At 41.7% G+C, this 25,899-nt stretch overlaps 1 protein-coding gene across 3 annotated transcripts; it reads right to left on the bottom strand.

Annotated features, from left to right (window-relative positions):
* Positions 1–431: 431 nt before the first annotated feature.
* On the bottom strand, positions 432–25,836 carry zgc:100868 (uncharacterized protein LOC554458 homolog). 3 transcript variants are annotated; one of them, XM_055004938.1, is made up of 11 exons: positions 25,720–25,836; positions 25,069–25,089; positions 24,787–24,952; positions 23,962–24,224; positions 22,655–22,800; positions 20,901–21,148; positions 20,773–20,795; positions 20,421–20,592; positions 19,825–20,078; positions 19,602–19,699; positions 14,909–17,932 (listed from the first exon to the last, which is right to left on the bottom strand). In XM_055004938.1, the coding sequence occupies exons 1-11, from the start codon at positions 25,811–25,813 to the stop codon at positions 17,432–17,434; spliced, it is 1,986 nt and encodes a 661-aa protein (XP_054860913.1). In that variant the 5' UTR covers positions 25,814–25,836; the 3' UTR covers positions 14,909–17,431. The 3 variants fall into 3 exon arrangements, with proteins under 3 accessions (XP_054860915.1, XP_054860914.1, XP_054860913.1); XM_055004940.1 differs by lacking the exons at positions 14,909–17,932; positions 19,602–19,699; positions 19,825–20,078; ... (5 more) ...; positions 24,787–24,952; positions 25,069–25,089 and adding exons at positions 432–1,761; positions 3,689–3,786; positions 3,912–4,165; ... (4 more) ...; positions 6,516–6,681; positions 6,852–6,872 and having other exon boundaries at positions 25,720–25,792; XM_055004939.1 differs by lacking the exons at positions 14,909–17,932; positions 19,602–19,699; positions 19,825–20,078; ... (6 more) ...; positions 25,069–25,089; positions 25,720–25,836 and adding exons at positions 432–1,761; positions 3,689–3,786; positions 3,912–4,165; ... (5 more) ...; positions 6,852–6,872; positions 9,292–9,426.
* Positions 25,837–25,899: the final 63 nt, after the last annotated feature.

The following is a 25,899-nucleotide window of genomic DNA, read 5'->3' as shown; positions in this document are numbered from 1 at the left end:
AATAGCGACAGGCAAGCAAAATATTTTTTTTTTGTTCTGAAAATTATTATTTAATGACCAATTGTGACATGCTGGTGTGTTTACCAGTTTTTTGTACGTTTTTTGTTTAATTTTTGACCAGAGGTTGTGTCTTCTTCTCCTTTGGAGTGTAGCCGGTTTTAGCAATTAGCCACATCTTGTGGAATTAAGCGTAAATGGGCATTTATGAAATAGTGACTAGTTTAACAGATTTATGTATTTTGCTGTTAAATTTTTCATCATAAGTTGTGGCCTTTGCAAAAGTAGTCAATGTCAATGATTTGCTGCACTCATACCATCTTTAAATTAATCCTCAAAATAACCAAGCAAAAAAACAAAAAAAAAAAAAAGAAATTATTGGTATATCTGTCAAATATACAAATAGGATGTTGTGTATATACGATATAGTCGTCTTAAAGGATCATTCTGGTTTATTTCAGTCAGATATGTCTCCCATTAATGTGCCTATTGTGTCCCTATAACTCATACTAACTTCACACTCTCTATCTGATTTTCAGGGAAGTGAGGAGATGCACAAACTGTGTATATTGGGACAAAAAGCTGGAATTCCAGTCATTCAGAAATTTTCTCAGTCTACTATTAATAATTAATATTCCACTCTTTGCAGCAACAGTTTTCCTGCTCAGTTGGTAGCAACACAGTGATCGCAGGAACCCCACCAGGTTTCAGAGGTATGCAAGTTTTCAAGACATAAAGTAAGTGCAATGTCACAGGAAAAAAAATTTGCACTTTGTTTAACACAAAAGACAATTTCAACATAAATGAATGCAAATTGGTGCATAAAAATCCCCAGAATGCAAGAAATTTAAAAAAAAACAGTAAAAAAAACTATAATCATCTGTTAAAGCAAAGAATAATTTAAAAAGTGTTTTTAGAGCAAATATTAAGAGCATTAATTTACATCGAGCTACATTAGCTCTCTGATTATATGAGGTAAACAATATTCCTGAGATCTTCAGCAGATTCCACAACAGCAAATGTATGACATGTAAAGATTTCACACGTCTGATAGATAAAACAATCTATAATAATGCAGGTATCATCCATTTAGTTTCAGAAACCATGCAATGCGGGATTGCTGGGCAACATTCACACTTTTCTGTTCAGTGCAACTTTTAAAGTTCTTCATTTACACCCACATTTTTACACCCTTCACAATCAAGTCCAGCTTACAAAGCTGGTGACCACGTTACAACAGAGCAGTAGGGAGGTGACAGATAGGCCTCAGTATCAAGTCAACGATCAGCTGATGCAGTTTAAAGCCTGTAACAATTCTCACTTTCAAGGTATCTCACATTCATTTGTGCTTTGCACATCATGTAAATCAGATGAAGTTCTCTATGAGAAGAGCTGGAGACACAAGGCAAGGAGGAGGAAGTGGAAGAAGAGGAAGGGTGAAGAGTGAGCAGGAGTGCCCCTGCCGGCCACAGTACTGGAGGCGCTGGTGGTGGTGGTGCTGTTGTCGGAGGCGCTGGTGGTGGTGGTGGTGGTGGTGGTGGTGCTGTTGTCGGTGCTGTTGTTGGTGGAAGCTGGAGACAGCAGCGTGCCCAAAGTCCGAGTCAGGAAGCCCTGGAAGCGGTTCACTCTGCTGAAGACCTGGATGTTGTCAGCTCGAACTTCACGGGTCAATCTGGCTCTGGTGGAGTTGGTTTCAACAGACAGCACAACCACCTGAAACCAGGAACCGTCCTGTTTACACATCAGTGGGCCGCCAGAGTCACCCTGAAGAAACCCACAGGAGAGTTGTCAGTGTTTCTAATCTCATTAGTTCCACAGAGAGAGACACACAAAAAATGACTTAAAGGAAGAGTTTGATATTTGTAAAATACACTTTCACTTTCCTGCTGAGAGTTTGATTGCATTTTTGCTTTTGTCAAAAGGTGGTTAGCTTAGCCTAGCATAAAGACTGGAATCAGGGGGAACCAGCTAGCCTGGCTCTGTGTAAAGGTAGGTTAGCTTAGCCTAGCATAAAGACTGGAATCAGGGGGAACCAGCTAGCCTGGCTCTGTGTAAAGGTAGGTTAGCTTAGCCTAGCATAAAGACTGGAATCAGGGGGAACCAGCTAGCCTGGCTCTGTGTAAAGGTAGGTTAGCTTAGCCTAGCATAAAGACTGGAATCAGGGGGAACCAGCTAGCCTGGCTCTGTGTAAAGGTAGGTTAGCTTAGCCTAGCATAAAGACTGGAATCAGGGGGAACCAGCTAGCCTGGCTCTGTGTAAAGGTAACAAAAGAACCCCAAATGAAGACATTTTATTTTCTTTAAACCAATTGCCAAAATTACATTATTTATCAGTCAGAAATTGTAAAAACAGAAGAATGACCAGATTTTCCACTTTCTGACAGTCATTGAACAAATCCTGTGTGACCCATGGCTTTGTCATGAATAGCAACTAAATCTAAACTTAAAATTGTGAAATTTCATCAAAATCAACAAAAATCAAGTAAATCCTGAAAAAAAACAAAACTAAAATGTCTGCACTCTGTAAGCAGAGTCGAGGAAAATTAACTAAATGTCAGCTTAAAATTGATTTTAAAAATTCAAAACAGATCGTATGAAAAACAAAAATATGTACGGTCCTCAGTGCAATTATGAGACCATGTATGACTCAGCTGTGACCAGCAGTCACACAGCAAGAATTCATGTGAGATACTATTAGTACTACTACTACTATTACTACTACTACTACTGCTACTACTAATAATAATAATTAATAATAATAGTAATAATTAGTACTAGTAGTAGTATATGTGGTTGTGTCCCAAATCTAAGTTCAAGTTTTAGAAAATTCATCAATCACTTCATTTTAAATGCCTCGTTCAAAAAGTCATCAAAAATTAATCACTTCCATCCAATTGTATTCAACTCTACAATTCTGAGCTCCTCAGCACGACAGATTCTCCAAAGCTGACTCAGCTGTGACCAACAGTAAAAAATTCAGAGTTTTCAGTTGAACTGCAGGCAGTGTTTCCACAGAGCAGAGAGGAGATGACAAGACTGACTGAAAGGAAGTTCAAACACACTGATCAATAAAATAAATGCAGCATGGCTCACAAACAGTGAACAGAGGAGCAAACTGATGGAAGATACATTCAGCATGGTGAAATAGGTAGCGAGAGATGATGTACAGAGTGGTTTGAAAAAAATTGCAGAGATTGTAGAAATGTAGGGCTGCATAGTGGTTCAGTGGTTAACACCGTCGCCTCGTAGCTAGGAGATCCCCTGTTTGTGTCCCGGCCTGGGTCTGGGATCTTTCTGCATGGACTTTGCATGTTCTCCCAGTGTATGTGTGTGTGTTTTTCTGGGTACTCCGGCTTCCTCCCACAGTCCAAAAACATGCTGTGATTCTAAATTGTCCGTAGGTGTGAATGTGAGGGTGATTGTTTGTCTCTATATGTAGCCCTGTGACAGACTGGTGACCTGTTCAGGGTGTCCCCTGCCTTCACCCTAAGTCAGCTGGGATAGACTCCAGTCCCCCTGTGACCCCAATGAGGATTAAGCGATGTATAGATAATGGATGGATTAAAGGGCCAGTACTAGTGACACCAGTGGGCTTGAAAACATGTTGATTGCAGGTTTCAACTTCTGATGTAAAAACGACCTACCAACAAATAGTGTGTAGCAGTAATAATAATAATAATAATGTCATTCACCTGCTCCAGTGTAAAATTTCCTGTACAAATGTTGTCACTGGATGATGCGTTTCCACAGTCTACTATCGAGGTCTGGAGCTCCTGCAAGATTTGCTCCTCTGAAGTTAGGAAGAGAAAGAAACTGTGATTATATAACATTGATGTGCAACAGAGTACATGTTTAACCTGAACAGGTGGACTGATGCAGAACTTTCCTGTGTCAGCCGTTGTGTTGTGGACTCACCTCCTCCTCGTCCAGAGCTCCAGCCGGCGGCCCAGCACACTGTTCCCACAGCAAAGGTTCGCCCACTGTCCAGGCAGATGGGCTGGATGTAGTCGGACAGGGTGGGTTGACCTGACAGGGTCAGCACTGCGACGTTGGATCCGTTCAGGCTGCTCAGAGTTATATTTGTCACATTCATCGTCACCTCAAATGGGTTGGATCCGTTCTGCCTCAGGCGACCCAGCACTACAGTCCAGTCAGACGCTACAGGGAGGCTGAGGAACGGAAAATGAACTGAACTCAAAACATGATGTTATCAGTTTAAAACCACGGCTGCACCTTCACAACTTCATCTTCTCACAGTTAGCATGGACAGAGACAAACCAGCGATGTCCATCTGTGACTCCAAGATCACTGGTTCCTACTGAACTCTTTGAAAGCACTTCACTACAGTTTCATGTTTAAAAGTCTTGGTATTTTACTGCAATTTTAATTGTTTTGCATCTCTTGGTTCTCATTTTGTCCCTTTTTGATAATTTTACATTTTATTTGCATCTCAGTTGCTTGTTTTGTGTCTCTTTTGCATCACAATGGGAAATAAGACAAACTGATCTCACCTTGAGAAGCATTTGGCGTCACTCAGCACAGAGTCCACGGCCACCAGAGTCCCACCACACACATGACTTCCATTCTTCTGCAGACTCGCCATCCACGGCCAAACGCCTTCTGTCGCCACCGAGCTTCCCCCCAAAATACGAGAATTCCTCGGAGCTTGTCCACAGACCACCGCTGGAGAGAAAAGTCAAAGGTAGACACAGTGAAAATCAGACCTCTGAGACTCAGATACCAGAGCTGTCAGATGTCACATGACTTCTATAAAGAGATCAGGATATAAATGAACTGTTTCTCTGTATAAAAAAATCAAAGGGTTGTTAAGAACCAAAAGTCTGGGCACGACAGGCACTCACGTTTGGGTGTGGTGGTTGGAGGGGTGGTGGTTGGAGGGAGGGTGGTTGTAACTGGTGGCAGGCCTGGACAGGTGACGCTGAGGTCACTGTCAGTCCCTGTGGACCTGAAGGTGATGAAGCCCGGCTGGTTGCTGATGATCTGTTCATTAATCCAGGTCTGGAACCGGGACACTCTGGCGTAAACTCCTGGGAAGTTTGCCAGGGCACAGCCCCTTCCAAAACTAACGACGCCGCTAAGAATCCATCTATCTCCCTGCTTAATCACCAGCGGACCTCCCGAATCCCCCTGACAGAGTAGAAACAATTAGTTACAGAGCAAACGGAAGTAAAAGCTGGCTCAAACAGGTAAAGGTGATCACCTGACAGGAGTCCCTCCCTCCTTCAGGTAAGCCGGCACACAGCATGTTGTCAGTGATCTGACCAACTCCATAGTTGCAGTTACACTGTCTGTTTCCCACAGTCGGCACCTGCACCTCCATCAGGTTTTGTGGAAAAGGATTGCTCACTAAGAAAACACATTCAGCTCTGAGTGTTTTTGTTTTGTATCTTTGTGATCATTTAGTATTTCATTCCGGTCATTTTGTGCAGTTCAAGTTTGTTTTTTTTAAACTTAGTTTGCATTGTTTAGCATCTGTTCTGTTCGTTTCACATCTCTTCTTCATTGGTTGCATCTTGTTCTGTTTGTGTTGCTTCTCTGTGTCGTTCACTTATCTGAACATATATGTAAGCTGTTTGCCTAAAAACCTACCTCCAGATGCAATGGTGCCCCAGCCGGTGACCCAGGTGTTAATGCCAGCGTGGAAGGTGCTGTCTGAGGCTGCCAGGCAGACGGGAACAATGAAGTCGGTGAAAGTTACAGTTGATGAGAGCCTCAGGAGGGCGATGTCATTGTCAAAAGTTGAGGGGTTGTAGTTGGGATGGATGATGATCTGTGTTACTGTCCGAGAAACTTCATTGGGGTTGGATCCCTGCTGGCTCTGACGACCCAGAAACACCTGCACATTGCTCGCAGTGGTCCTGATCGGTGACAAAAAAACATTTACAGGCTTGTTTTCTACTGGAGGAAATTAAAAAGCCTCCATCCTAATAGTCAAAAACATGTAATTTATTGGGCTAGTGAGAAGCCATGACTAACTCAGATGTGACCAGCAGTTTCGTAGGAGAGTTTTCAGGTGAACTTCATGCTGTGTTCACACAGAGCAAAGATGAGACGACCAGAGAGACTCAGAAAAGAAAACATACCGGATCAAAAAAATACAATGCAGAATCAAAGTTTTTTTAACTTTTTTTTTACAATTTCCAAAAAAAATGCTTTCTGTTGTCAAAGTGAAAATTTATTTCTAATGTTGGTTAATTAAAAATATAAAATGAATAAGCCACAATTCTCTTCAGACTGCATCAGGTTGTCCTCCAGGATTTCTCTAGACTTTGCTGCATTCATTTACCCTCTACTTTTACAAGCCTTCCAGGACCTGCTGCTGAGAAACATCATGATGCTGCCACCATTGTGCTTCACAGTGACAGGATTTATGGCATTATTCTTTACAAAAATCAGAGAAATAGAAGGGTAATGTCTGAATGAAACCGCCCTGAAAAAATAAAACATTAAGCAGTGGATGTTTGGGTGAACATGCTTTGGTTGACCGTATTTACTCACCTGGTGAAGCAGTGAGCAGCACTCAGCACCCACTGGTTGTTAATGAGGGATCCTCCACAGAACTGACTCCCTAGAATTGTGTTCACACTGACCTGCCAGGGCCAGAAACCTTCAGGGGCAGTTTGTCCTCCAACAATTCTGGTGTTCAGACGTGCCAGACCACAAACTGAAGACATTAGAAACACAGTGAGCAACACTCTGCCTTCAGTCTGGGATTTAAGTTTGATAGAAATTATTAACAATACGAAAATGTAAACATTTCTATTTGACAAAAATGATGTGTTTCAAATTTCACAAATGACAAGATAGGGATTATCAGAGGAAGCTTTGACTTACTGCTTAGCTGTGACTCAGACTCTGAAAAACAGAAAATAATAATAAATCAAAAATCTTAAAACAACGGCTCTGTGTTTATATTACTGTGGTTAGTTTATTGTCTATAATAACAGTGGGATAGTCGAGTGTCCGTGGTTAGTTTACTGACACTTAGACTGCAATTCAGTCTATTCAAACCCAAATGACATAATGTATATGCAATGTACTTGTTGCTCTTATGTGCAGCGTTGATGTTTATTTAGCCTGTTTTGTACTAAACAAATGACACAGAGGGGTCGCCAACGCCTCGTCTGTTCCTGCTTTTCAGAGGGTTGCTGATGCCCTTCCTGTTCCTGTCCCTGCCTCTGAATGGGCTGACGCCATCTCTTCCATTCTAGAATGTGCACCGAGGCCGTCCAACGTTAAGTTTAGTGCCCTGCCGTTGTCAGGTGACGTTTTCCCTGATCCTGTGTCAGCTGATGTCCCCTTGGTCTGGAGTCTGTGTTCTCAGCAGACAACCACTGCAAGTCTGCCATGCCTGCTGGGAACGATCAACATCTGGCCCAGTCCCACATTTGACGCTGCCCACCTGCTGTCCTACCAAACGGTTCTGTCTCGGATACCGCCAACCCTCCCATCCTTCAGAGTGGTCCTGCCATTTCTTCCTGCCTTCAGACCATCCACCAGACTGTGTCCGTCTGTCCTGGACTCCTTTGTTTAGTTTTGACCCTCTTTCAGACCCCCTCCACCCTCTTCCCACCCAGCTCAATGTGGACTTTTCTGGTTTTGATGGTTTTGTTTGGGATGCCTGGAGGCCATTGGATAGATAGATAGATAGATAGATAGATAGATAGATAGATAGATAGATAGATAGATAGATAGATAGATAGATAGATAGATAGATAGATAGATAGATAGATAGATAGATAGATAGATAGATAGATTCTCTATTGTCACTGAATATTCTTGTACAACAAAATTCCGTGCGATTGTTCTCTTTGCCACAGCAGCATATACAATATTGTAAAACAATGCATGACCCTGAGCCTGCCAGAGGGGTGGGTGTCAAAAAGACATTTACTGGGGTGTGTGTAGCCTGATCTGATCTTTTTGGCTCTGTTCCTCAGCCGGGCAGAGTATCCATAGCTCAGGACACTTCCTATGGTGCACTGGTAGAAGTTGGTGAGGAGTTGTTGTGGGAGCCCCGATTTTCTGAGGGTGCGCAGGAAGAAGAGTCTTTGTTGGGCCTTCTTCACTACTTCCCTGGTGTTCATTCCACACGTCAGATCCCTTGAGAGATCAACACCTAGGTACTTGAAACTCCCCACCTGTTCCACCTCTGAAGTCAATGTCAAGCTCCGTTGTCTTGTTGGTGTTGAGGAGCAAGTCACTGTTCTGACAGCAGGATGCGAGGCCTGGCCTTCCTGTCTGTAGGCTGCCTCATCATTGTTGGTTATCAACCCCACCACAGCTGTGTCGTCTATGAACTTGTATTGTGTTGGGGTTCTCCGGGTGTGTCATGGCATTGTGGAGCAGGAGTGAGATGGTGTCCTCAGTGCACCTATTGGTTTTATAGGCAAACTGGTACTGGACCAGCTCAGCAGATCTACTGTTCACCTGCCTGAATTCTTCTCTATGTACTTTTGCCTCTGGTTAGAACATTTAGGTTTTTTGTTTCTTTTTTAGCTTTTTTGTGTTTCTATATTTCTTGCTTCAAGTTACAGCATGCTTTTGTTACAGTTTTGGATGTTTGGTTAATTTTTGCCAGTCCTCATTCTTTTAATTTTTCTGGACTGTGTTTTTTTTATATATCAGCATTTTTTGATTAAAGCTCACTTTGTGTTTCTTGGTGTCTGCAATTGAGTTTTTAACTCATTGATCCATGACACAAATAGAAGAAATTTCCTTCTCCTGCTTCAATATTCAATATTCAATATTTTTTGTACGCACAGACAGACAGTTGAGGCACATGGGAATTCTTGTGCAGAGCTTTCTTGGAAGTCAAGTTTAAAAGAAAAGTACAAAGCTGCCGTGAGTTCAGTCCAAAACAAGAGTTTCCTGATGCCACAAAAACTTGTAATTCAGTTTCAAATTGCTCGACTCTTCTATTGATGGTCTTTTTTCAAATATGAGTTTTTACAAATACATTTACAAAAAATATACACTATTTTATTTTAGAAATGTAAATTCACAATCTGTTTTTGTCATTTTACTAATACTTGTGTATCTGTCACATAAAAAGAAATATTTCCATATTATTACAGTTTTGTTTGTGTTTTTTTCAACTGTATAACCAACAAAGGCATCTTACTTCTTTACTTAATTTGCTCTAAATGTTTTGCCCTCCGTGTGACTGGATTTGCATGTTTCTCTGTGTTCGTCTTACTACTTCTTTTTCTGAACTAAAGGACTGGATGTGTTCCTCAGCAGCGCTACCTGTTCAGGTGTGTGATTTTCTTACCTGGCAGCAGCAGAATCAGCAGCACAGTGGTCACACAGATCACCTTGTAGAAAGCCATGGTTGTAAATCCATCGCAGCACATCTGCTCCTGCATAAATAACCTTCGTCTTCTTCTTCCCTCCCTCCGTCTGAAACACGCCTCTTTACCTCTGACATGACAAACACCATCACCTGTCTGACGACATGCCCAACACCTCACTGCAACTCACCTGTTTGTCCTCATATCAAACATGTCAGAGTCCCTTTGTACTCAAGTATTGTTCTGTAAAGGGCCTCAATGTTTCCTCCACTTCTACTTCACTACTTTCTGTACATTTTCCACCTTTTTGCCACCCCTGTTGTAATTAGTAACTTTTCAGGCTTATGATTAATTGTTGATCTCACATGAGATGACAATGCGGGGTTACAGATTAAATCATTTTTGATTTTCACTGACCTGTTGACACATTTCAGTTGTCTGAGATTTGTCTAATCAAAGAGACATTTCCGCTTTAAATGTCTCACAAGATTTCAGTTACAAAACTGTCTGTGGTCACTATCAGAGAAAAATCCCACGTAAAGACGGCTTCAGACAAATATCATACAAGCTAATTTTACTGCATGTCACGTGTCAGATAGTATACATAAAATATGATGTCAGATTGTATAATGAATGTGAAATTCTATTTAAATGTATTCTGATTTGTAGACGTGAGTCACAGCACCCAAAGGTGTAGATAAGGAGTTCATAATTCTCAGGAACATTTTCTTTTTATCTTAAAGAGTTGTGGTGCCTTTGTGGTTGCCACTCCTGTTCACAGATTGATTAGATAACATTTTATCATCATTGATTGATTAAATTTAAGTCTACTTTAGTTCAGGGGTCTGGTTTAAAAAGTGAAGGATTCCACCACAAAAATGAGGCCTTTTAGGTAGTTTAATAGCAAAGAAATAATAACAATAGTAATTATATAATTCAGCCTTTAAACAGGATAAAGTGTTGGTTAACACTGACTTTAACAAGGTTCAGACAAAGCTTTATAGCAGTTTAACACTCTGGCCTCTGTCTAAGCTAATGATGTATGAAAATGAACACATGCATTTAATAACTTGTATCTTTGATCTTGATTGGCAGATTTACCTGGTTTAACCAGTTCTGCATAATGTTGTTGCTCTCCTTTCCTGGAACGGTGTGTCAAAATGACTTTGCACTTTTGCATACCTGTACATTTTCCAGTAATTATACCTTTACAGAACCCTGACACTTCCTTGTTGACCTTGTTGACATGAAATCTCTAACTTGCAGATCCAGGAGTCTGTTCCTTAAAGTGAGTTTACTAAATAATCCAGACTTATAACGGCCTAACTGTCAAGCTGTCTGGTTAACTGGCCGACTAATTGGCAGACTAACTGGTGGTCTAACTGTCAGACAGATTAACTGGTGGGCTAACTGTCAGACAGACTAACTGGTGGGCTAACTGTCAGACAGACTAATTGGTGGGCTAACTGTCAGACAGACTAACTGGTGGGCTAACTGTCAGACAGACTAACTGGTGGGCTAACTGTCAGACAGACTAACTGGTGGGCTAACTGTCAGACAGACTAACTGGTGGGCTAACTGTCAGACAGACTAACTGGTGGGCTAACTGTCAGACAGACTAACTGGTGGGCTAACTGTCAGACAGACTAATTGGTGGGCTAACTGTCAGACAGACTAACTGGTGGGCTAACTGTCAGACAGACTAATTGGTGGGCTAACTGTCAGACAGACTAACTGGTGGTCTAACTGTCAGACAGACTAACTGGTGGGCTAACTGTCAGACAGACTAACTGGTGGGCTAACTGTCAGACAGACTAACTGGTGGGCTAACTGTCAGACAGACTAACTGGTGGGCTAACTGTCAGACAGACTAATTGGTGGGCTAACTGTCAGACAGACTAACTGGTGGTCTAACTGTCAGACAGACTAACTGGTGGGCTAACTGTCAGACAGACTAACTGGTGGGCTAACTGTCAGACAGACTAACTGGTGGGCTAACTGTCAGACTGTCAGGCTGACTTCCTGACTAACTGTGACAGGTTTTGGTTCAAGATAGTGTTGGTAGTTTTCCAGAGCCCAGGTGATGCCAGGGCACTCCTTTGCTGTTTATGAGTAATTTTTCTTGGCCCAGTTTATTGCTGTCCCTTTAGATTCAGATTCAGATTCAGATAACTTTATTTATCCCCTCGGGGCAATTCAGTTTGCAGACATGGGTCGCAGCAGGACAGGACATGAAACACACATTCCACATACATTTGACTTGGATCTGTCAATAGTCAGGGTTCAGCAATAAAGTGCAACAGTGACAAAGTGCAACAATATCAATATATACTTTACATATGCCAGAACCACTTCATTTCCATCTTCTGCTCCCTGGGTCACACAGCTCCAAGACATATTTACAAGAAATGCAAGGTCTGGATTTGGGTGATCAAAGATAGGTGGAGAGATCAAACTGGACATGACAGGCTTTGCTTCTGATGAAACTTCTTCCCTTTTTTTAAGGTCATTCAAGTCGGGCAAAAAGTGCGCGTGACATTAAAGTGAAAAAATCCAGAGTCAGTGATGAAGGCACGTTTTTCTTTACTATCAGGAGTCATGGCTACTCGGTAGCATCCACTAATAACATCAACAGTAGTGAAAAGGGTGGCTCCAGGAAGAAAGTCAGAGTAAACATGAAGTTAATGTTTGGAAGAGGCCTCTCTTTCATTGTCAGACAGGTAGCACTGTAGATCGCGTGTTACACAACAGCAGTTTTTCCAGTTTGGTTGGGACGAGTAAAAGCTGTTGAAACTCTTCCTTTTCCTCGTTTTGCACATGAGCATCTTCAACTGCAATGTTGATGTGATCTCTGACTTCCATTCGCATAGGTTCCAAAGAAACAGTGGAAGGAGGAATGGAACTTATTAGTGACAAGTTGCGAGTTGGGTTGTTGTTTTTCACTCGTTTGCTTTTTTCTCGTGGTCTAGTGGGCAAGGTTAGCATTACCTAGCTGACATGGGTAAGTAATGGAGGGGATGGACTTAAAACCTTATCAGCCACATTTATTATCATTACAGTGCTAAAAATGGAATCCAGACCAAGGACCATGCCATAGTATAAAGCATCTGACCTGAGCACAGCTTGTCCTTGAAGATCCACAGCAAAGTTTTCCCATCCAGTGCCAGATACTGAGGACCTTCTGCCCATGACAGGAGGTCAGACTTTGACCCTTTTAATCTGACCCAGAGATACTCATGAATGAGAGTGTAACTAGCTTCAGTGTCAAAAACAGCTTTACCATGCCATGTACCCATGGAAACTGGAACAATGAGTTTGAACAATGAGTGGATTGTATGTTGCGTGTGAACTTAACTCACTTGGTGCTTCCTGCACTTGTTGAGATGTCAGCTTAGTGTGTGTTTTTAAGATTTCAGAACTGATGCTAAACATTTCTAGACAGCCCTTTTGGTTTTGACATCCACCAATGGGGTTTGGACACTTACTGATGTTAAAGATTAGTAGAATTGAAAAAATTGGACCTTGGACTCAGTTGGACATTCCAACAAGACAATGACCCCAAACACACATTACAAGTGGAAAAGAAATGGTTCAATCAGGTTAGCATGAAGGTTTGGTCTCCCTAAAGTCCTGACTTAAACTCATCAAGAACCTGTAGACTGATGAAGAAAGTCTGAGTCAGAAATTCAATCAAATTCAAATTCAAAGAACTTTATTTTTCCATTTGGAATTTCATTTGTGCCAGAGCATCTGTACATACAATTCATGTACCCAACAGCATAAGAATAAACACAAGCAACATACCATAGACACAACACATCCAACATACCAGAGATAGCAGATAAAAGACTGGTAAAATTTAAGATTAAAAAGAATATGCTATCCTTACAAAAGTGCAAGGTGCCAAATACATAAATAATTAAAAGACCCTGAAAAGTTAAGGCCTCCCAGTCAGTGCAGTCAAAACAGCCCCGTAGAGTCTCAGCCACATTATCATCCCACTTTTTCACCAGCTTCTTGGCTACGCCTTCTCTCGGCAGTTTCATGCGGTAGGCAGGGGTCACATGAACAACATTATGGTCTGCAGTGCTGATAGGTGTTTTTTTTTAATGCTTTATATGCATTCTTCACATTCCCATAGCAGAGATCGATTGTTCTATCACTTCTGGTGGTGCATGTGACATACTGTTGGTAAGCTGGGAGTGTCTTAGTTAGCCTGAAGCCATTAAAGTCCTCTAAAATCAAAACAGGGGCGTCTGGAGATGCACATTCAATCTGACGAACAGATGCAGCTATGGCCTCTGATGCGCATATGATGTTACCAGAGGGGGGGGTGTAAACAAGAACTATAGTCAGCTGACCGAACTCCTGAGGGATGTACTTGGGTCTGAATGACGCAACCAGCAGCTCTAGATCAGGTGTACAACAGGACCCTTTGATATCAGCAATTCTGCCCCAGTTCTTATTAAAAGACACACACAACCCGCCTCCATGTTTCTTCCTGCTGCTCAAAGACAGACAATAAATTTAGCTGAACTACACCAATTCTGTCCAGAGGAGTCAAAGATAAACCAGAAGCTTGTAGACGGAAACCAAAAGAACCGAACTCAGGTGAAAATGGACAAAGGACGTTGAACCAAATATCAGCATTTCTGTTTGTATATTTATGATCCGACAGATTTTGTCATGTTTCCAGAAGACTGACAACATATCTATAAAAGAACCAAAATACACTATTATTTTGTGACAAAGACGTATATGTTTCAATGATTCCACCATGGAAAATTCAGCGTTATAGGAGTCATTGGAAATTCAAGACTGCCATGATATACATAGTCTTTAGAAGTGGGTGGAAACTTTTGTTCACAGCTGTACTTCTGCATGATTAGTAACGTTTGAATGTGGATCTGTTGTTCCAAACCACATACTTTCCAGCTAATTATAGCAAAATGTGTTCCGGATCACACGGCTGGTCATTGAGAACACTCCTCAGCCGTGCAGTCCAACCAGTTTTTAATCATTCATCTCTGTACAGTATAGTACAACGAACACGTCAGGTTTTACAGCTGTGTTCGTAGCCAGACATGCTGACAATTTCTTTCAACATGAAAACATAAATGGTCATTTCATACATTTCAATCTCTGAACTCCGAGTAGTTTTGAGGGTGTTTTTTTGTTTGTTTGTTTTTTAAATGACTTTTTTCCACATTGTTGTTAATTTTTCATCACAATATAAAGTCCTGTACTTCTAAGGAAAAAAAAAACTCGAAAAAACTCGAATCCACGTCTCATGCTTTAGTTTTTTGATCCAGTATATTTTAGTTTCCTCTCAGACTCTCTGATCATCTCCTCTCTGTGCTGTGGAAACACTGCCTGCAGTTCTTCTTTGTTGTTGTTGCTGGTCACAGCTGACTGGAGAATCAGTTGTGCCGAGGAGTTTAGAATCCTCTATTTCAAGTGAAATCTGGTGCAAGCAGTTTGTTTCTGATGATTTTTTTTTAATGAGACATGTAAAATGAAGTTATTTTTGATACATTTCACAACCTCATGCTTAGATTTGGTTGTTTATTGCAACAGAACCACACATGCTAATACTAGTACTACTAAAAATAACGATAACTTTATTATTGACAACAAATTTACAATCTAATGAAAACAAATTCAAACATCTAAAAACGACCCAAATCATGCAATACATTATAAAACACTTAAGTCAATTATTATTTTTTTATATTATTATTATAAAGCACATTCAAGACAACAGCTGTTACCTGTAAAAGCCATTAAACATATATTTGACGACTGTTGGAAAGCTGAAAATCAAACATCCATCCATCCATCCATTATCTATACACCGCTTAATCCTCATTAGGGTCGCGGGGGGGCTGGAGCCTATCCCAGCTGACTCGGGCGAAGGCAGGGGACACCCTAGACAGGTCACCAGTCTGTCGCAGGGCCACATACAAAGACAAACAATCACTCTCACATTCACACCTACGGGCAATTTAGAATAATCAATTAACCTCAGCATATTTTTGGACTGTGGGAGGAAGCCGGAGAACCCGGAGAAAACCCACGCATGCACAGGGAGAACATGCAAACTCCATGCAGAAAGATCCCGGGAAAGCCGGGACGCGAACCAGGGATCTTCTCACTGCAAGGCGAAAGTGCTAACCACTACGCCACTGTGCAGCCCTGAAAATCAAACAGTTGATGATATTTGGCGTCATTTTGTCAACAAAACAATAAAGACAACAGGGTTAACCTGATCAGAACATGAAGCCTGGTACTTCTATTATTTCATTTCTTCAGTTTAAATATCAAACATGCAAGCCAGAGGAGTAACTGAACTGCATTCTGAACTGGTTTAGAGCTTATAACTCCCTCTGCTGGAAATCACACTCAGGTAACACCTGAACACATTGTTCTTACCTGTACAGTCCAAAGTTTCACCCTCCACTGTTACATTCACGTTTTTCAGTTGGAAACATCAATATTATTTATAGATTTGTTGTTTAAGTTTCCATCATGCTATCAAACATTTTCTCTCAAGTGTTATTTATTTGCCACTTACCACTAAACTAATTTGCAGCTTTCCAAAATATTTTTTGTTTTCAGTGTGACTGAAAGGAAACATAGAACTAAGCTGCTCGACTTGTCCATTTAGAGTAAAAAAACTGTCCACAACGACTACAAAGATTGGCCTCAATGATTAAAAAAATTGTTCAGAATAACATAAAATGCGTTTGAAATTAATCAAAAGCCAAATTTCAGGAGTTTAAACCATATGTAATTATGTGCAACTGGACTGTAAACACACTCACACACCTTCAGTGTATTCCTTAAAATAGTTTTTCTACGTATTGAACAACTCCAACATTAATGTGTTTCTCATAAGTGCAATCACAACGTAGCAGAAGACGTCACTTCATTTAAAAGCAGGTTATTACCTCAAACAGACAACATGTACAGGACACATATTCATAGGTTTGAGGGGAAATGCAGACGATATGTTTCCCGACAATATTTACAACATGGTCAGTTTCCCCCCCTGATAAAAACACAATTTCCTGTGGCAGGATGTCCAATGTGTCCATCCAAAATTAAATCTGATAGTAAAGATTCAAAAAGAAGAATTATCATCCAAGTTAAATAATTACAGTGCAGCTGAAGTATACACAGAGCAAATACTGTCAGTAAACATTAAGTGCATCGTCTTTTTGGATAGGAATTTACAGAGTGGTACAGCAGCTGTCTGTTTATATGAGGTAGATTGTATTCCTAAAACTTCCAAATTCTGAAACAGCAAATATACGATATATAAAGAATCCACATATCTTATCATTGCATCTGTTTAAAGAATCTACAATAATTCTGATCTGATTTATGGTGCATCAAAAACCATGAAATGCCGGATTGCTGGGCAACATTCACACACATCTGTTCAGTGCAGGTGAAACTTTCAAAGTTCTTCATTCACACTCGCATTTCTACACCCTTCAAAATAAAGTCCAGCTGACAGAACTAATGAACATGCCAAGTAGTAGTGAGGTGTGAAGGAAAAAAATCATATTTTTCTAAGCGCAAATGTGTCACCTGTAGTGTCCAGATTCCCAGTGTGAACCTGAACTACTCAATGACAATTAGAGCTCATTTTGTAGTTCTTGATTCTACTCACATGGGGAAATATTTCTGAATAAAGTAGATTTTTTCTCAGTTTGGCAGCTAGTGTCTCAAAAAAATGTGCATGTTTACTATGAAACTAAGACATAACCTGAACTAAATCAGTTCAAACATGGTTCCACAAAGTTAGTTAGGCTAACATTGCACCGAGTTCACATTTAACATTGCATGCTCTGCTCCAAAGCTGTCTCTTTGCTGTAGTTGTAGTAATGGTTCTTTTTTCCTGCTCATCAAGGAAACAAACAGGACTTATACTGTAGGAAACCTGAAAGCCTGGTTTAACTCTGCCTACTTCATTACTCAGCTCCTATTGGTCAACCGATAGTGTCAGAATCCACTCAGCGATCAGATGATGCAGTTTAAAGCCTGTAACATTTCTCACATTCAAGGCTGCTCACATTCATTTGTGCTTCTCACATGTAAATCAGCTGAAGTTCTCTATGAGAAGAGCTGGAGACCCAAGGCGAGGAGGAGGAAGTGGTGAAAGAAAAAGAAGACGGAGGAAGAGTGAACAGGAGCTCCCCCGGTGGTCACAGAAATAGTGGCAGCTGCACTGGTGTAGGTGCTGTTGGTGCTGTTGGTGGTATTTGTGCTGTCAGTGGTCGCGAGGGTGTTGGTTGTTGCGGTGGTGTTGCTGGTCATGGTGATGTTGATGGTGTTGTTGGTGGAGGCTGGAGACAGTAATGTACCCAGAGTCTGAGTCAGGAAGTTCTGGAAGTGGCTCACTCTGGTGAAGACCTGCAGGTTGTTGGCTCGAAATTCACGGGTCAGTCTGACTCTGGTGGAGTTGTCCTCAGTCAAGATGATTTTGGTGGAATTGTCTGGGGTCAAGCTGATTTCAGTGGAGTTATCTTCAATGGAATTGTTTTCAACCGATAATACAGCCACCTGGAACCAAGTGCCCTCCTCTTTACACATCAGCGGGCTGCCAGAATAACCCTGAACAAACCCGTAGGACAGTTATCAGTGTTTCTAATCTATTAGTCTCACAGAAAGAGCTGTTCAGAAAATACTCTGTCAGGCCTGAAGGAAAGAGTTTGATATTTAGAAAATACACACTGCTACTTTCCAGCCGATAGTTTGATTACGAGTTTCATTTCCTTCTTGTATTTATCTCATATTGCAGAGTCTTAACTCTAATATTAAAATTAGTTAGGTAAACTTACACAATAATAAATACTGTCTAACACCCACAGGAAAGGTGTTTGATTTTGTGCTGAGAATATGAGCATAGCTCTCCCTGGTACCCCATATTCCTGCAGTACCCTCCACAGGGCCCCTCAAGGGACATGGTCATAAGCCTTTTCCAAATCAGCAAAACACATGTGGACTGGCTGGTTGAACTCCCATGACCTCCTCATTAGCTCTGCAGGGTAAAGAGCTGGTTCACTGTTCTACGACTAGGACAGAACCTGCATTGCTCCTCCTGAATCCGTGTTCAACAGTTGGTCAGATCCTCTCTTCCAGCACCCTGGAGTAAACTTTCCAAGGGAGGCTGAGAGGTGTGATACCCCAAAAATTGGAGCACACCCTCCAGTCTCCCCTTATAAAAATGGGAACAACCACCCCAGTCTGTCCCTCCACAGGCACCATCACCAATGTCCATGCAACACCGAAGAGATGTGTTAACCAAGACAGTCCAGCAAAAGGTTCTTGACTACCTCAGTGACCTCTACCATGGACATGGGCAAAGGATGTGTTAACTGGATGGAGGTGTTTCTCAAAGTGCTCTTTCCAGCACTCAACCATATTCCCAGTCCAGGTCAGCAGTTCTCTGCCCAGGCTGTACTCGGCCTGGGCCAAGCCCTGCGTTCCCTTCCTGAGGGGTTCAACAGTTTGCCAGAACTCTTCAAGGCCAATGAAAAGTCCTTTTTCATAATCTCTCTGAACTCCTTCCTCAACCAAGTTTTAGCTTCTGCAACTGCTGCAGCTGCAGACCTTTTGGTCGACTGGAAGCTTTGGAACGTGACCCACTCAGATTCCATGTCCCTAACCTCCCCCAAGATGAAGGAGAAACTCTTTCAGGAGTTAAAGCCCCCACCCTCTTGTTCTCCGGGGAGAACTCCTACAAAGCGGTGCCCTCTATGCACTGGGTGGTTATGAGTATCTCCACATCCACCCTGTTTCTCCCATCTTGGGCAACTCAGGAAAATGAAAGAGTCTAACATATTTCCATGAGTTTGGTTTAAGAACCTTTGCTGTGCGTGGAGGTGAGCCCAACGATATCTAGTCGGTACCACCCCACCTCCTGCACCAGCTCAGGTTCCTTCCCCACAACTGAGGTGACGTTCTACATCTCCACAACTAATCTACGCCACCAGAGGCGCCACATGTAGGTGCGTGCTCCTGTTCACTGCCATAGCACTCAACCCCAATGTCTATGCCCTGCCAGTGGTGGGTCCACTGGGCCCACAGTGGTTAGCTTTAGCTTAGCATGTTGGGCATCTGTTTGTGTTCTTTTAAAATGATTGTTTAGTTCTATCTCATTGTGGTCAACTTTTAATCACGTTTTGGTCTTTTTGTGCATCTTTTCATTCCTTTTTTCTCATTTCTATAGACATTTACCCATATTAACCAAAGAAGTATAATAATAATTGTTATTGTTCACCTGCTCCAGTGTAAAATTTCCTGTACAAATGTTGTCACTGGATGATGCGTTTCCACAGTCTACTATCGAGGTCTGGAGCTCCTGCAAGATTTGCTCCTCTGAAGTTAGGAAGAGAAAGAAACTGTGATTATATAACATTGATGTGCAACAGAGTACATGTTTAACCTGAACAGGTGGACTGATGCAGAACTTTCCTGTGTCAGCCGTTGTGTTGTGGACTCACCTCCTCCTCGTCCAGAGCTCCAGCCGGCGGCCCAGCACACTGTTCCCACAGCAAAGGTTCGCCCACTGTCCAGGCAGATGGGCTGGATGTAGTCGGACAGGGTGGGTTGACCTGACAGGGTCAGCACTGCGACGTTGGATCCGTTCAGGCTGCTCAGAGTTATATTTGTCACATTCATCGTCACCTCAAATGGGTTGGATCCGTTCTGCCTCAGGCGACCCAGCACTACAGTCCAGTCAGACGCTACAGGGAGGCTGAGGAACGGAAAATGAACTGAACTCAAAACATGATGTTATCAGTTTAAAACCACGGCTGCACCTTCACAACTTCATCTTCTCACAGTTAGCATGGAGAGAGACAAACCAGCGATGTCCATCTGTGACTCCAAGATCACTGGTTCCTACTGAACTCTTTGAAAGCACTTCACTACAGTTTCATGTTTAAAAGTCTTGGTATTTTACTGCAATTTTAATTGTTTTGCATCTCTTGGTTCTCATTTTGTCCCTTTTTGATAATTTTACATTTTATTTGCATCTCAGTTGCTTGTTTTGTGTCTCTTTTGCATCACAATGGGAAATAAGACAAACTGATCTCACCTTGAGAAGCATTTGGCGTCACTCAGCACAGAGTCCACGGCCACCAGAGTCCCACCACACACATGACTTCCATTCTTCTGCAGACTTGCCATCCATGGCCAAACGCCTTCTGTCGCCACCGAGCTTCCCCCCAAAATACGAGAATTCCTCGGAGCTTGTCCACAGACCACCGCTGGAGAGAAAAGTCAAAGGTAGGCACAGTGAAAATCAGACCTCTGAGACTCAGATACCAGAGCTGTCAGATGTCACATGACTTCTATAAAGAGATCGGGATATAAATGAACTGTTTCTCTGTATAAAAAAATCAAAGGTATTGTTAACAATCAAAAGTGTGGGACTGACAGGCACTCACGTTTGGGTGTGGTGGTTGGAGGGGTGGTGGTTGAAGAGGGGGTGGTTGAAGAGGGGGTGGTTGGAGAGGGGGTGGTTGGTGGAAGGGTGGTGGTTGGAGAGGATATTGTAAGGGTAATGTTTGGAGGGAGGGTGGTTGTAACTGGTGGCAGGCCTGGACAGGTGACGCTGAGGTCACTGTCAGTCCCTGTGGACCTGAAGGTGATGAAGCCCGGCTGGTTGCTGATGATCTGTTCATTTATCCAGGTCTGATACCTGGACACTTTGGTGTAAACTCCTGGGAACCTAGCCAAGGCACAACCATTTCCAAAACTGACGACGCCGCTAAGAATCCATCTATTGCCTTGCTTAATCACCAATGGACCTCCTGAATCCCCCTGAAACAGTTAGTTACAGAGCAGATGAGAAGGAGGTACAGTGCCTATAAAAAATGTTCATTCCTTTGGAAGCTTTCCCTTTTATTACATTACAAGATTGAATCATGGTCAATTTAATTTGGCTTTTTTTCAAAATAATTTTTCAAATGGAGATCATATGAGGTCTGTGAATGTGTCTCAGTGAAGTATGTAGTATAAAGACTCCTGTATCTGGAAGGATCAGTACACCAAGAAGACTTAAGAACACTCCAAGAAACTCTGAGAAAAGATTGTTGAAAAGCATCAGTCAAGGGATGATTCAAGAACATTTCCAAGTCACCAAATATCTCTTGGAGTCCAGTTAAATCCATTATTAAGAAATGGAAGGAATATGGAACATGAGTAAATCTATCTAGAGCAGGACGTCCTCAAAAACTGAGAGACTGAGCAAGAAAGAGACTAGTGAGGGAGGCCACCAAGACACCTATGACTCCTCTGAAGGAGCTACTAGAAAGAGACTAGTGAGGGAGGCCACCAAGACACCTATGAGTCCTCTGAAGGAGTTCCAAACTTCAGCAGCTGAGATGGGAGAGACTGTTCATACAACAACTGTTGTCTGTTCTTCACCAGTCAAAGTTTTATGGGAGACAAAGAGAAAGACTGCAATGGAAAAATTTTGGATTAAATCTGGAACAAAAGACATGTGGGAGACTCTGAAGTCAACTGGAAGAAGGTTCTTTGGTCTGAGGAGACCAGAATGGAGCTTTTTGACCATTAGACTAGATGCTGTGTTTGGCGGACACCAAACACTGAACATCATCCCAAAGACATCATTCCCACTGTGAAGCATGGTGGTGGCAGCATCATGGATATTTCTCAGCAGCAGGTCCTGGAGGGCTTGTAAAAGTAGGGGTAAATTAATGCAGCAAAGTCTAGAGAAATCCTGGAGGACAACCGGATGCAATCTGAAGAGATTTGAAACTCGGAGAATATTTGTTTTCAATCAAGACAAAGACCTGAATCATTCAGCCAAAGCCACACAGAAATGGTTTAAAGACAACAAATTCAATGTTCTAGTGGCCAAGTCAGACCTCAGTCCAACTGAAAATTTGTGCTGGGATTTTAAAACGGCTTTTCACTCACGATCCCTGTGTAACCTGACAGTTTTGAAAAGAATAATGAGGTAAAGCTGCAGTGTCCAGATGTTTAGGCTGACTGAGACCCATCCACACAGGCTCAATGCTGTAACTGCTGTCAAAGCTGCATCTATTAAATACTGACATCAATGAAGTGAATACTTACTCAACTACTTCTTGTCTGTATTACATTTTTAATTACCTGACATTACATTGTAGAAATCTGTTTTCACTTGGACATGAAAGACTTTTTTTTCCCTAAAATTTTGTCAAAAAGCCCAATTAAATTGGCCATGATTCAATGTTGAAAAGGAATAGAAGGGGAAAACTTGAGGGTGAACACTTTTTATCAGCTCAGTAAAAGCTGGCTCAGACAGGTAAAGGTGATCACCTGACAGGAGTCCCTCCCTCCTTCAGGTAAGCCGGCACACAGCATGTTGTCAGTGATCTGACCAACTCCATAGCTGCAGTTACACTGTCTGCCTCCCACAATCGGCACCTGCACCTCCATCAGGTTTTGTGGAAAAGGATTGCTCACTAAGAAAACACAAATTTAGTTTAATAAACAACACATTCATCAGTAACTCCATGAACATTTCCTGGACTTTTTGTGGGTCTTTTGCGATCCCTTTGTATCTCTTCTTTTTGTTGGCTTCAGTCTCTTTGTGGTAATTTTGTCCCTTTGCAGCCATTTTGCATCTAGTAGTGGCCCATTAGTATGTCTTAAAGGTGGCTTCATCTGTTTGCATTAAATTGTCATCTAATTGTGTGTATCTTGGTTAGGTTCTGTCTCTTTCTGGTAGCTTTTTAATTTTTTTTTTCTGAGCCCTCTGTGTTTCTTTGTTGTTGTTTTGCAAGTGTTGATTTTTTTTTGTCTCACTAAGTCAGTTTTAATCTCTTTCTGGTCTTTTGTGTGTCTTTGCAGTCATCTTTCATTTATTTGTGTTCATTTTGCATGTTTTTTTTCATTTGTTTGTGCCTCTTTGCAGTTGCTGAGTCTCTGTGTTCATTTTACACTGAGTATACCTTTTGTATGTTTTATCTGTGCAATGAATTGTTATGTTTGTGCTCTTTTTGTATCTTTCTATCGTTACTTGTGTCGCTGTCTTGATTTGCATTACTTTAGGGTCTTTCTGTGCCTCTGTGCAGGTGTTTTAGGTGTACTTCTGTTTATTTTATTTACTTTTTTCCATTGTTTTGCATTCCGTTCAGGTTATTTTGTGTGTCTTTGCTGTTGTTTTGTCTCTGTGTGCATTAGTGTTGCATCCATTTGTGTTCATTTTCCGTGTCATTTCCTTAGTTTGAATCTCTTTGTGGTTGTTTTGTACCTTTTCAGCCATTTTACTTGTTCTAGTAGCCCCTTTTAGATGTTTTTGAGGTGTTTCTTTTTTTTAATTATCTCTGTTTGCATTGAATTAGTGTGAAATATTGTTCTGTGTTTTTGTCTCTTTGTGGTCCTTCGCTGTCTCTTTACTGTTAGGGTCTATTTTGCATCTAATTTTAGCTGGTTCTGTCTCTCAGATCAATTTGCATCACTTTTTGGTCTTTCTGTGCCTCTTTACAGTCATTTTATGCCTATTTCTGTTAATTTTATGTCTCTTTTTAATTGGTTTATGTATCAGTCTGTCCATTTTGTTTCTCTTTGCTGTTTACTTAACTGAACACTCTCAGATGTAAACTGCTGGCTTTATGACCCACCTCCAGATGCAATGGTGCCCCAGCCGGTGACCCAGGTGTTAACGCCAGCGTGGAAGGTGCTGTCTGAGGCTGCCAGGCAGACGGGTGCAATGTAGGTGCTAAAAGTCACAGATGATGAGAGCCTCAGGAGGGCGATGTCGTTGTTGAGAGTTGAGGAGTCGTAGTTGGGATGGATGATGATCTGTGATACAGTCCGAGAAACCTCATTGGGGTTGGACCCCTGCTGGCTCTGACGACCCACATACACAATCGCACTGCGCACTCTGTTCATAAGGGTCACAAAAGAAGAAGATACGGAGAAATAGACAAATGGAAACAACAAAACAACAGGGAAAAATGACATTTCAAGTGACGTTGTCAGCAAAAATCAGGTCAAGTTTAACACTGACATGGAAGGGATTTTTTTTGAAAGCAATTCAAGTGTCAGGAGAAGTGATGACAGAGTTTCTTGGAGTGTTCTTTAGTCTTCATGGTGTAGTTCTATCCAGGAGTTCTGATCCATCAGTGACTGGACCTTCCAGATACAGGAGTCTTTATACTACAATCACTGAGACACATTCACTGACCTCAGGTGGTCTTCATTTTTTGGGGGAAATTCTTGTCAAAAAAAGTCAAATTAAACTGATGAGAATTCAAGGTTCAAAAGCAATGAAAAGGGAAAATTTGCATGGGGGGCAAATACTTTTCATAGACTCTGTAAATACCTGTTGCGTGTGGAGACAGCATTTTTTCCAGTATTGATAACACCTGTGGTTGTGTGGTGCATTCAGTTTGACTACAGGTCTAGCTGTGACATGTTGGTCTACAATGACTGTAGTTCCTCACCTGGAGAAGCAGTGAGCAGCACTCAGCACCCACTGGTTGTTCATGAGGGATCCTCCACAGAACTGAAACCCTCCAACTGAGTTCACACTGACCTGCCAGGGCCAGAAACCTGGAGGGGCATCTTGTCCTCCAACGATCCTGGTGTTGAGACTCGCCAGACCACAAACTAAAGACATTAGAAACACATAGTGAGCAACACTCTGCCTTCTGTATTTGACACAAATAGTGTTTTGTATTTCATGAATGACAAGATCATAACAACCAACTGAAACTTTGATTTACCGTCTAGCTGTGACTCAGACTCTGAAAAATAGAAGACAAACACAAAAATCATGAAACAACAAATCTTATATTTTTAGTAGTTAGTTCACTGTCTGTAATAACGATAGTCAGGGTTAGTTTTGGAGCTGACTCTAGGCTCATATGCCACATTAATGTTAGTTTAAACTTTTAAGGAGACTTTAACATATAAAATTGACAGATTTCCTTCTTGTTAGTTTCTTTAAGCAACATAATCCATAAAACAGTGAATCTTCTCTCTGCACAAATGTAATCCTCCTGTTTCTTACATCTCACGTGATCATTTAATCTCAGAACAAAGCTACTAATGAAGCTGAAATAAGCTGAGTCTAGAGTTTCCTAATGCTGCAAAAAGTTATTGCAGTAAGGGAAAGTGTTCTCCTTTTTGTTCTACTACACTTACTCTGACAACTGCCTTTATTCTTTATTAACCAAACAAAGGCATTTTGAGATTTTACTCCACCTGAACAAAGTTTTTCTTACTTTATTTTTCCCTTTGATCAAAATATTTTGCACTCTGTGTGATTGGATTTGCATGTTTCTCTGTGTTCGTCTTACTACTTCTTTTTCTGAACTAGAGGACTGGATGTGTTCCTCAGTAGCGCTACCTGTTCAGGTGTGTGATTTTCTTACCTGGCAGCAGCAGAATCAGCAGCACAGTGGTCGCACAGATCACCTTGTAGAAAGCCATGGTTGTAAATCCATCGCAGCACATCTGCTCCTGCATAAATAACCTCCTTCTTCTTCTTCCCTCCCTCCATCTGAAACACGCCTCTCTACCTCTGACATGACAAACACCATCACCTGTCCGAC

Source organism: Amphiprion ocellaris, chromosome 19 (assembly GCF_022539595.1).
Source record: "Amphiprion ocellaris isolate individual 3 ecotype Okinawa chromosome 19, ASM2253959v1, whole genome shotgun sequence".
Classification (NCBI taxonomy): Eukaryota; Metazoa; Chordata; class Actinopteri; family Pomacentridae; genus Amphiprion; species Amphiprion ocellaris.
Note: the sequence above shows the minus strand (reverse complement) of the source record. Positions and strands in the feature narration are given on the sequence as shown.

Bases quoted from the DNA above. Each gene is read 5' to 3' on its own strand.
- zgc:100868 (XM_055004938.1), bottom strand. From the start codon at position 25,813: ATGCAGGAGCAGATGTGCTGCGATGGATTTACAACCATGGCTTTCTAC. The intron at 25,090-25,719 runs GTAAGAAAATCA...TCTATTTTTCAG, and splicing joins GCTGATTCTGCTGCTGCCAG to AGTCTGAGTCACAGCTAGAC. The intron at 19,700-19,824 runs GTGAGTCCACAA...TCCTAACTTCAG, and splicing joins GAGCTCTGGACGAGGAGGAG to AGGAGCAAATCTTGCAGGAG.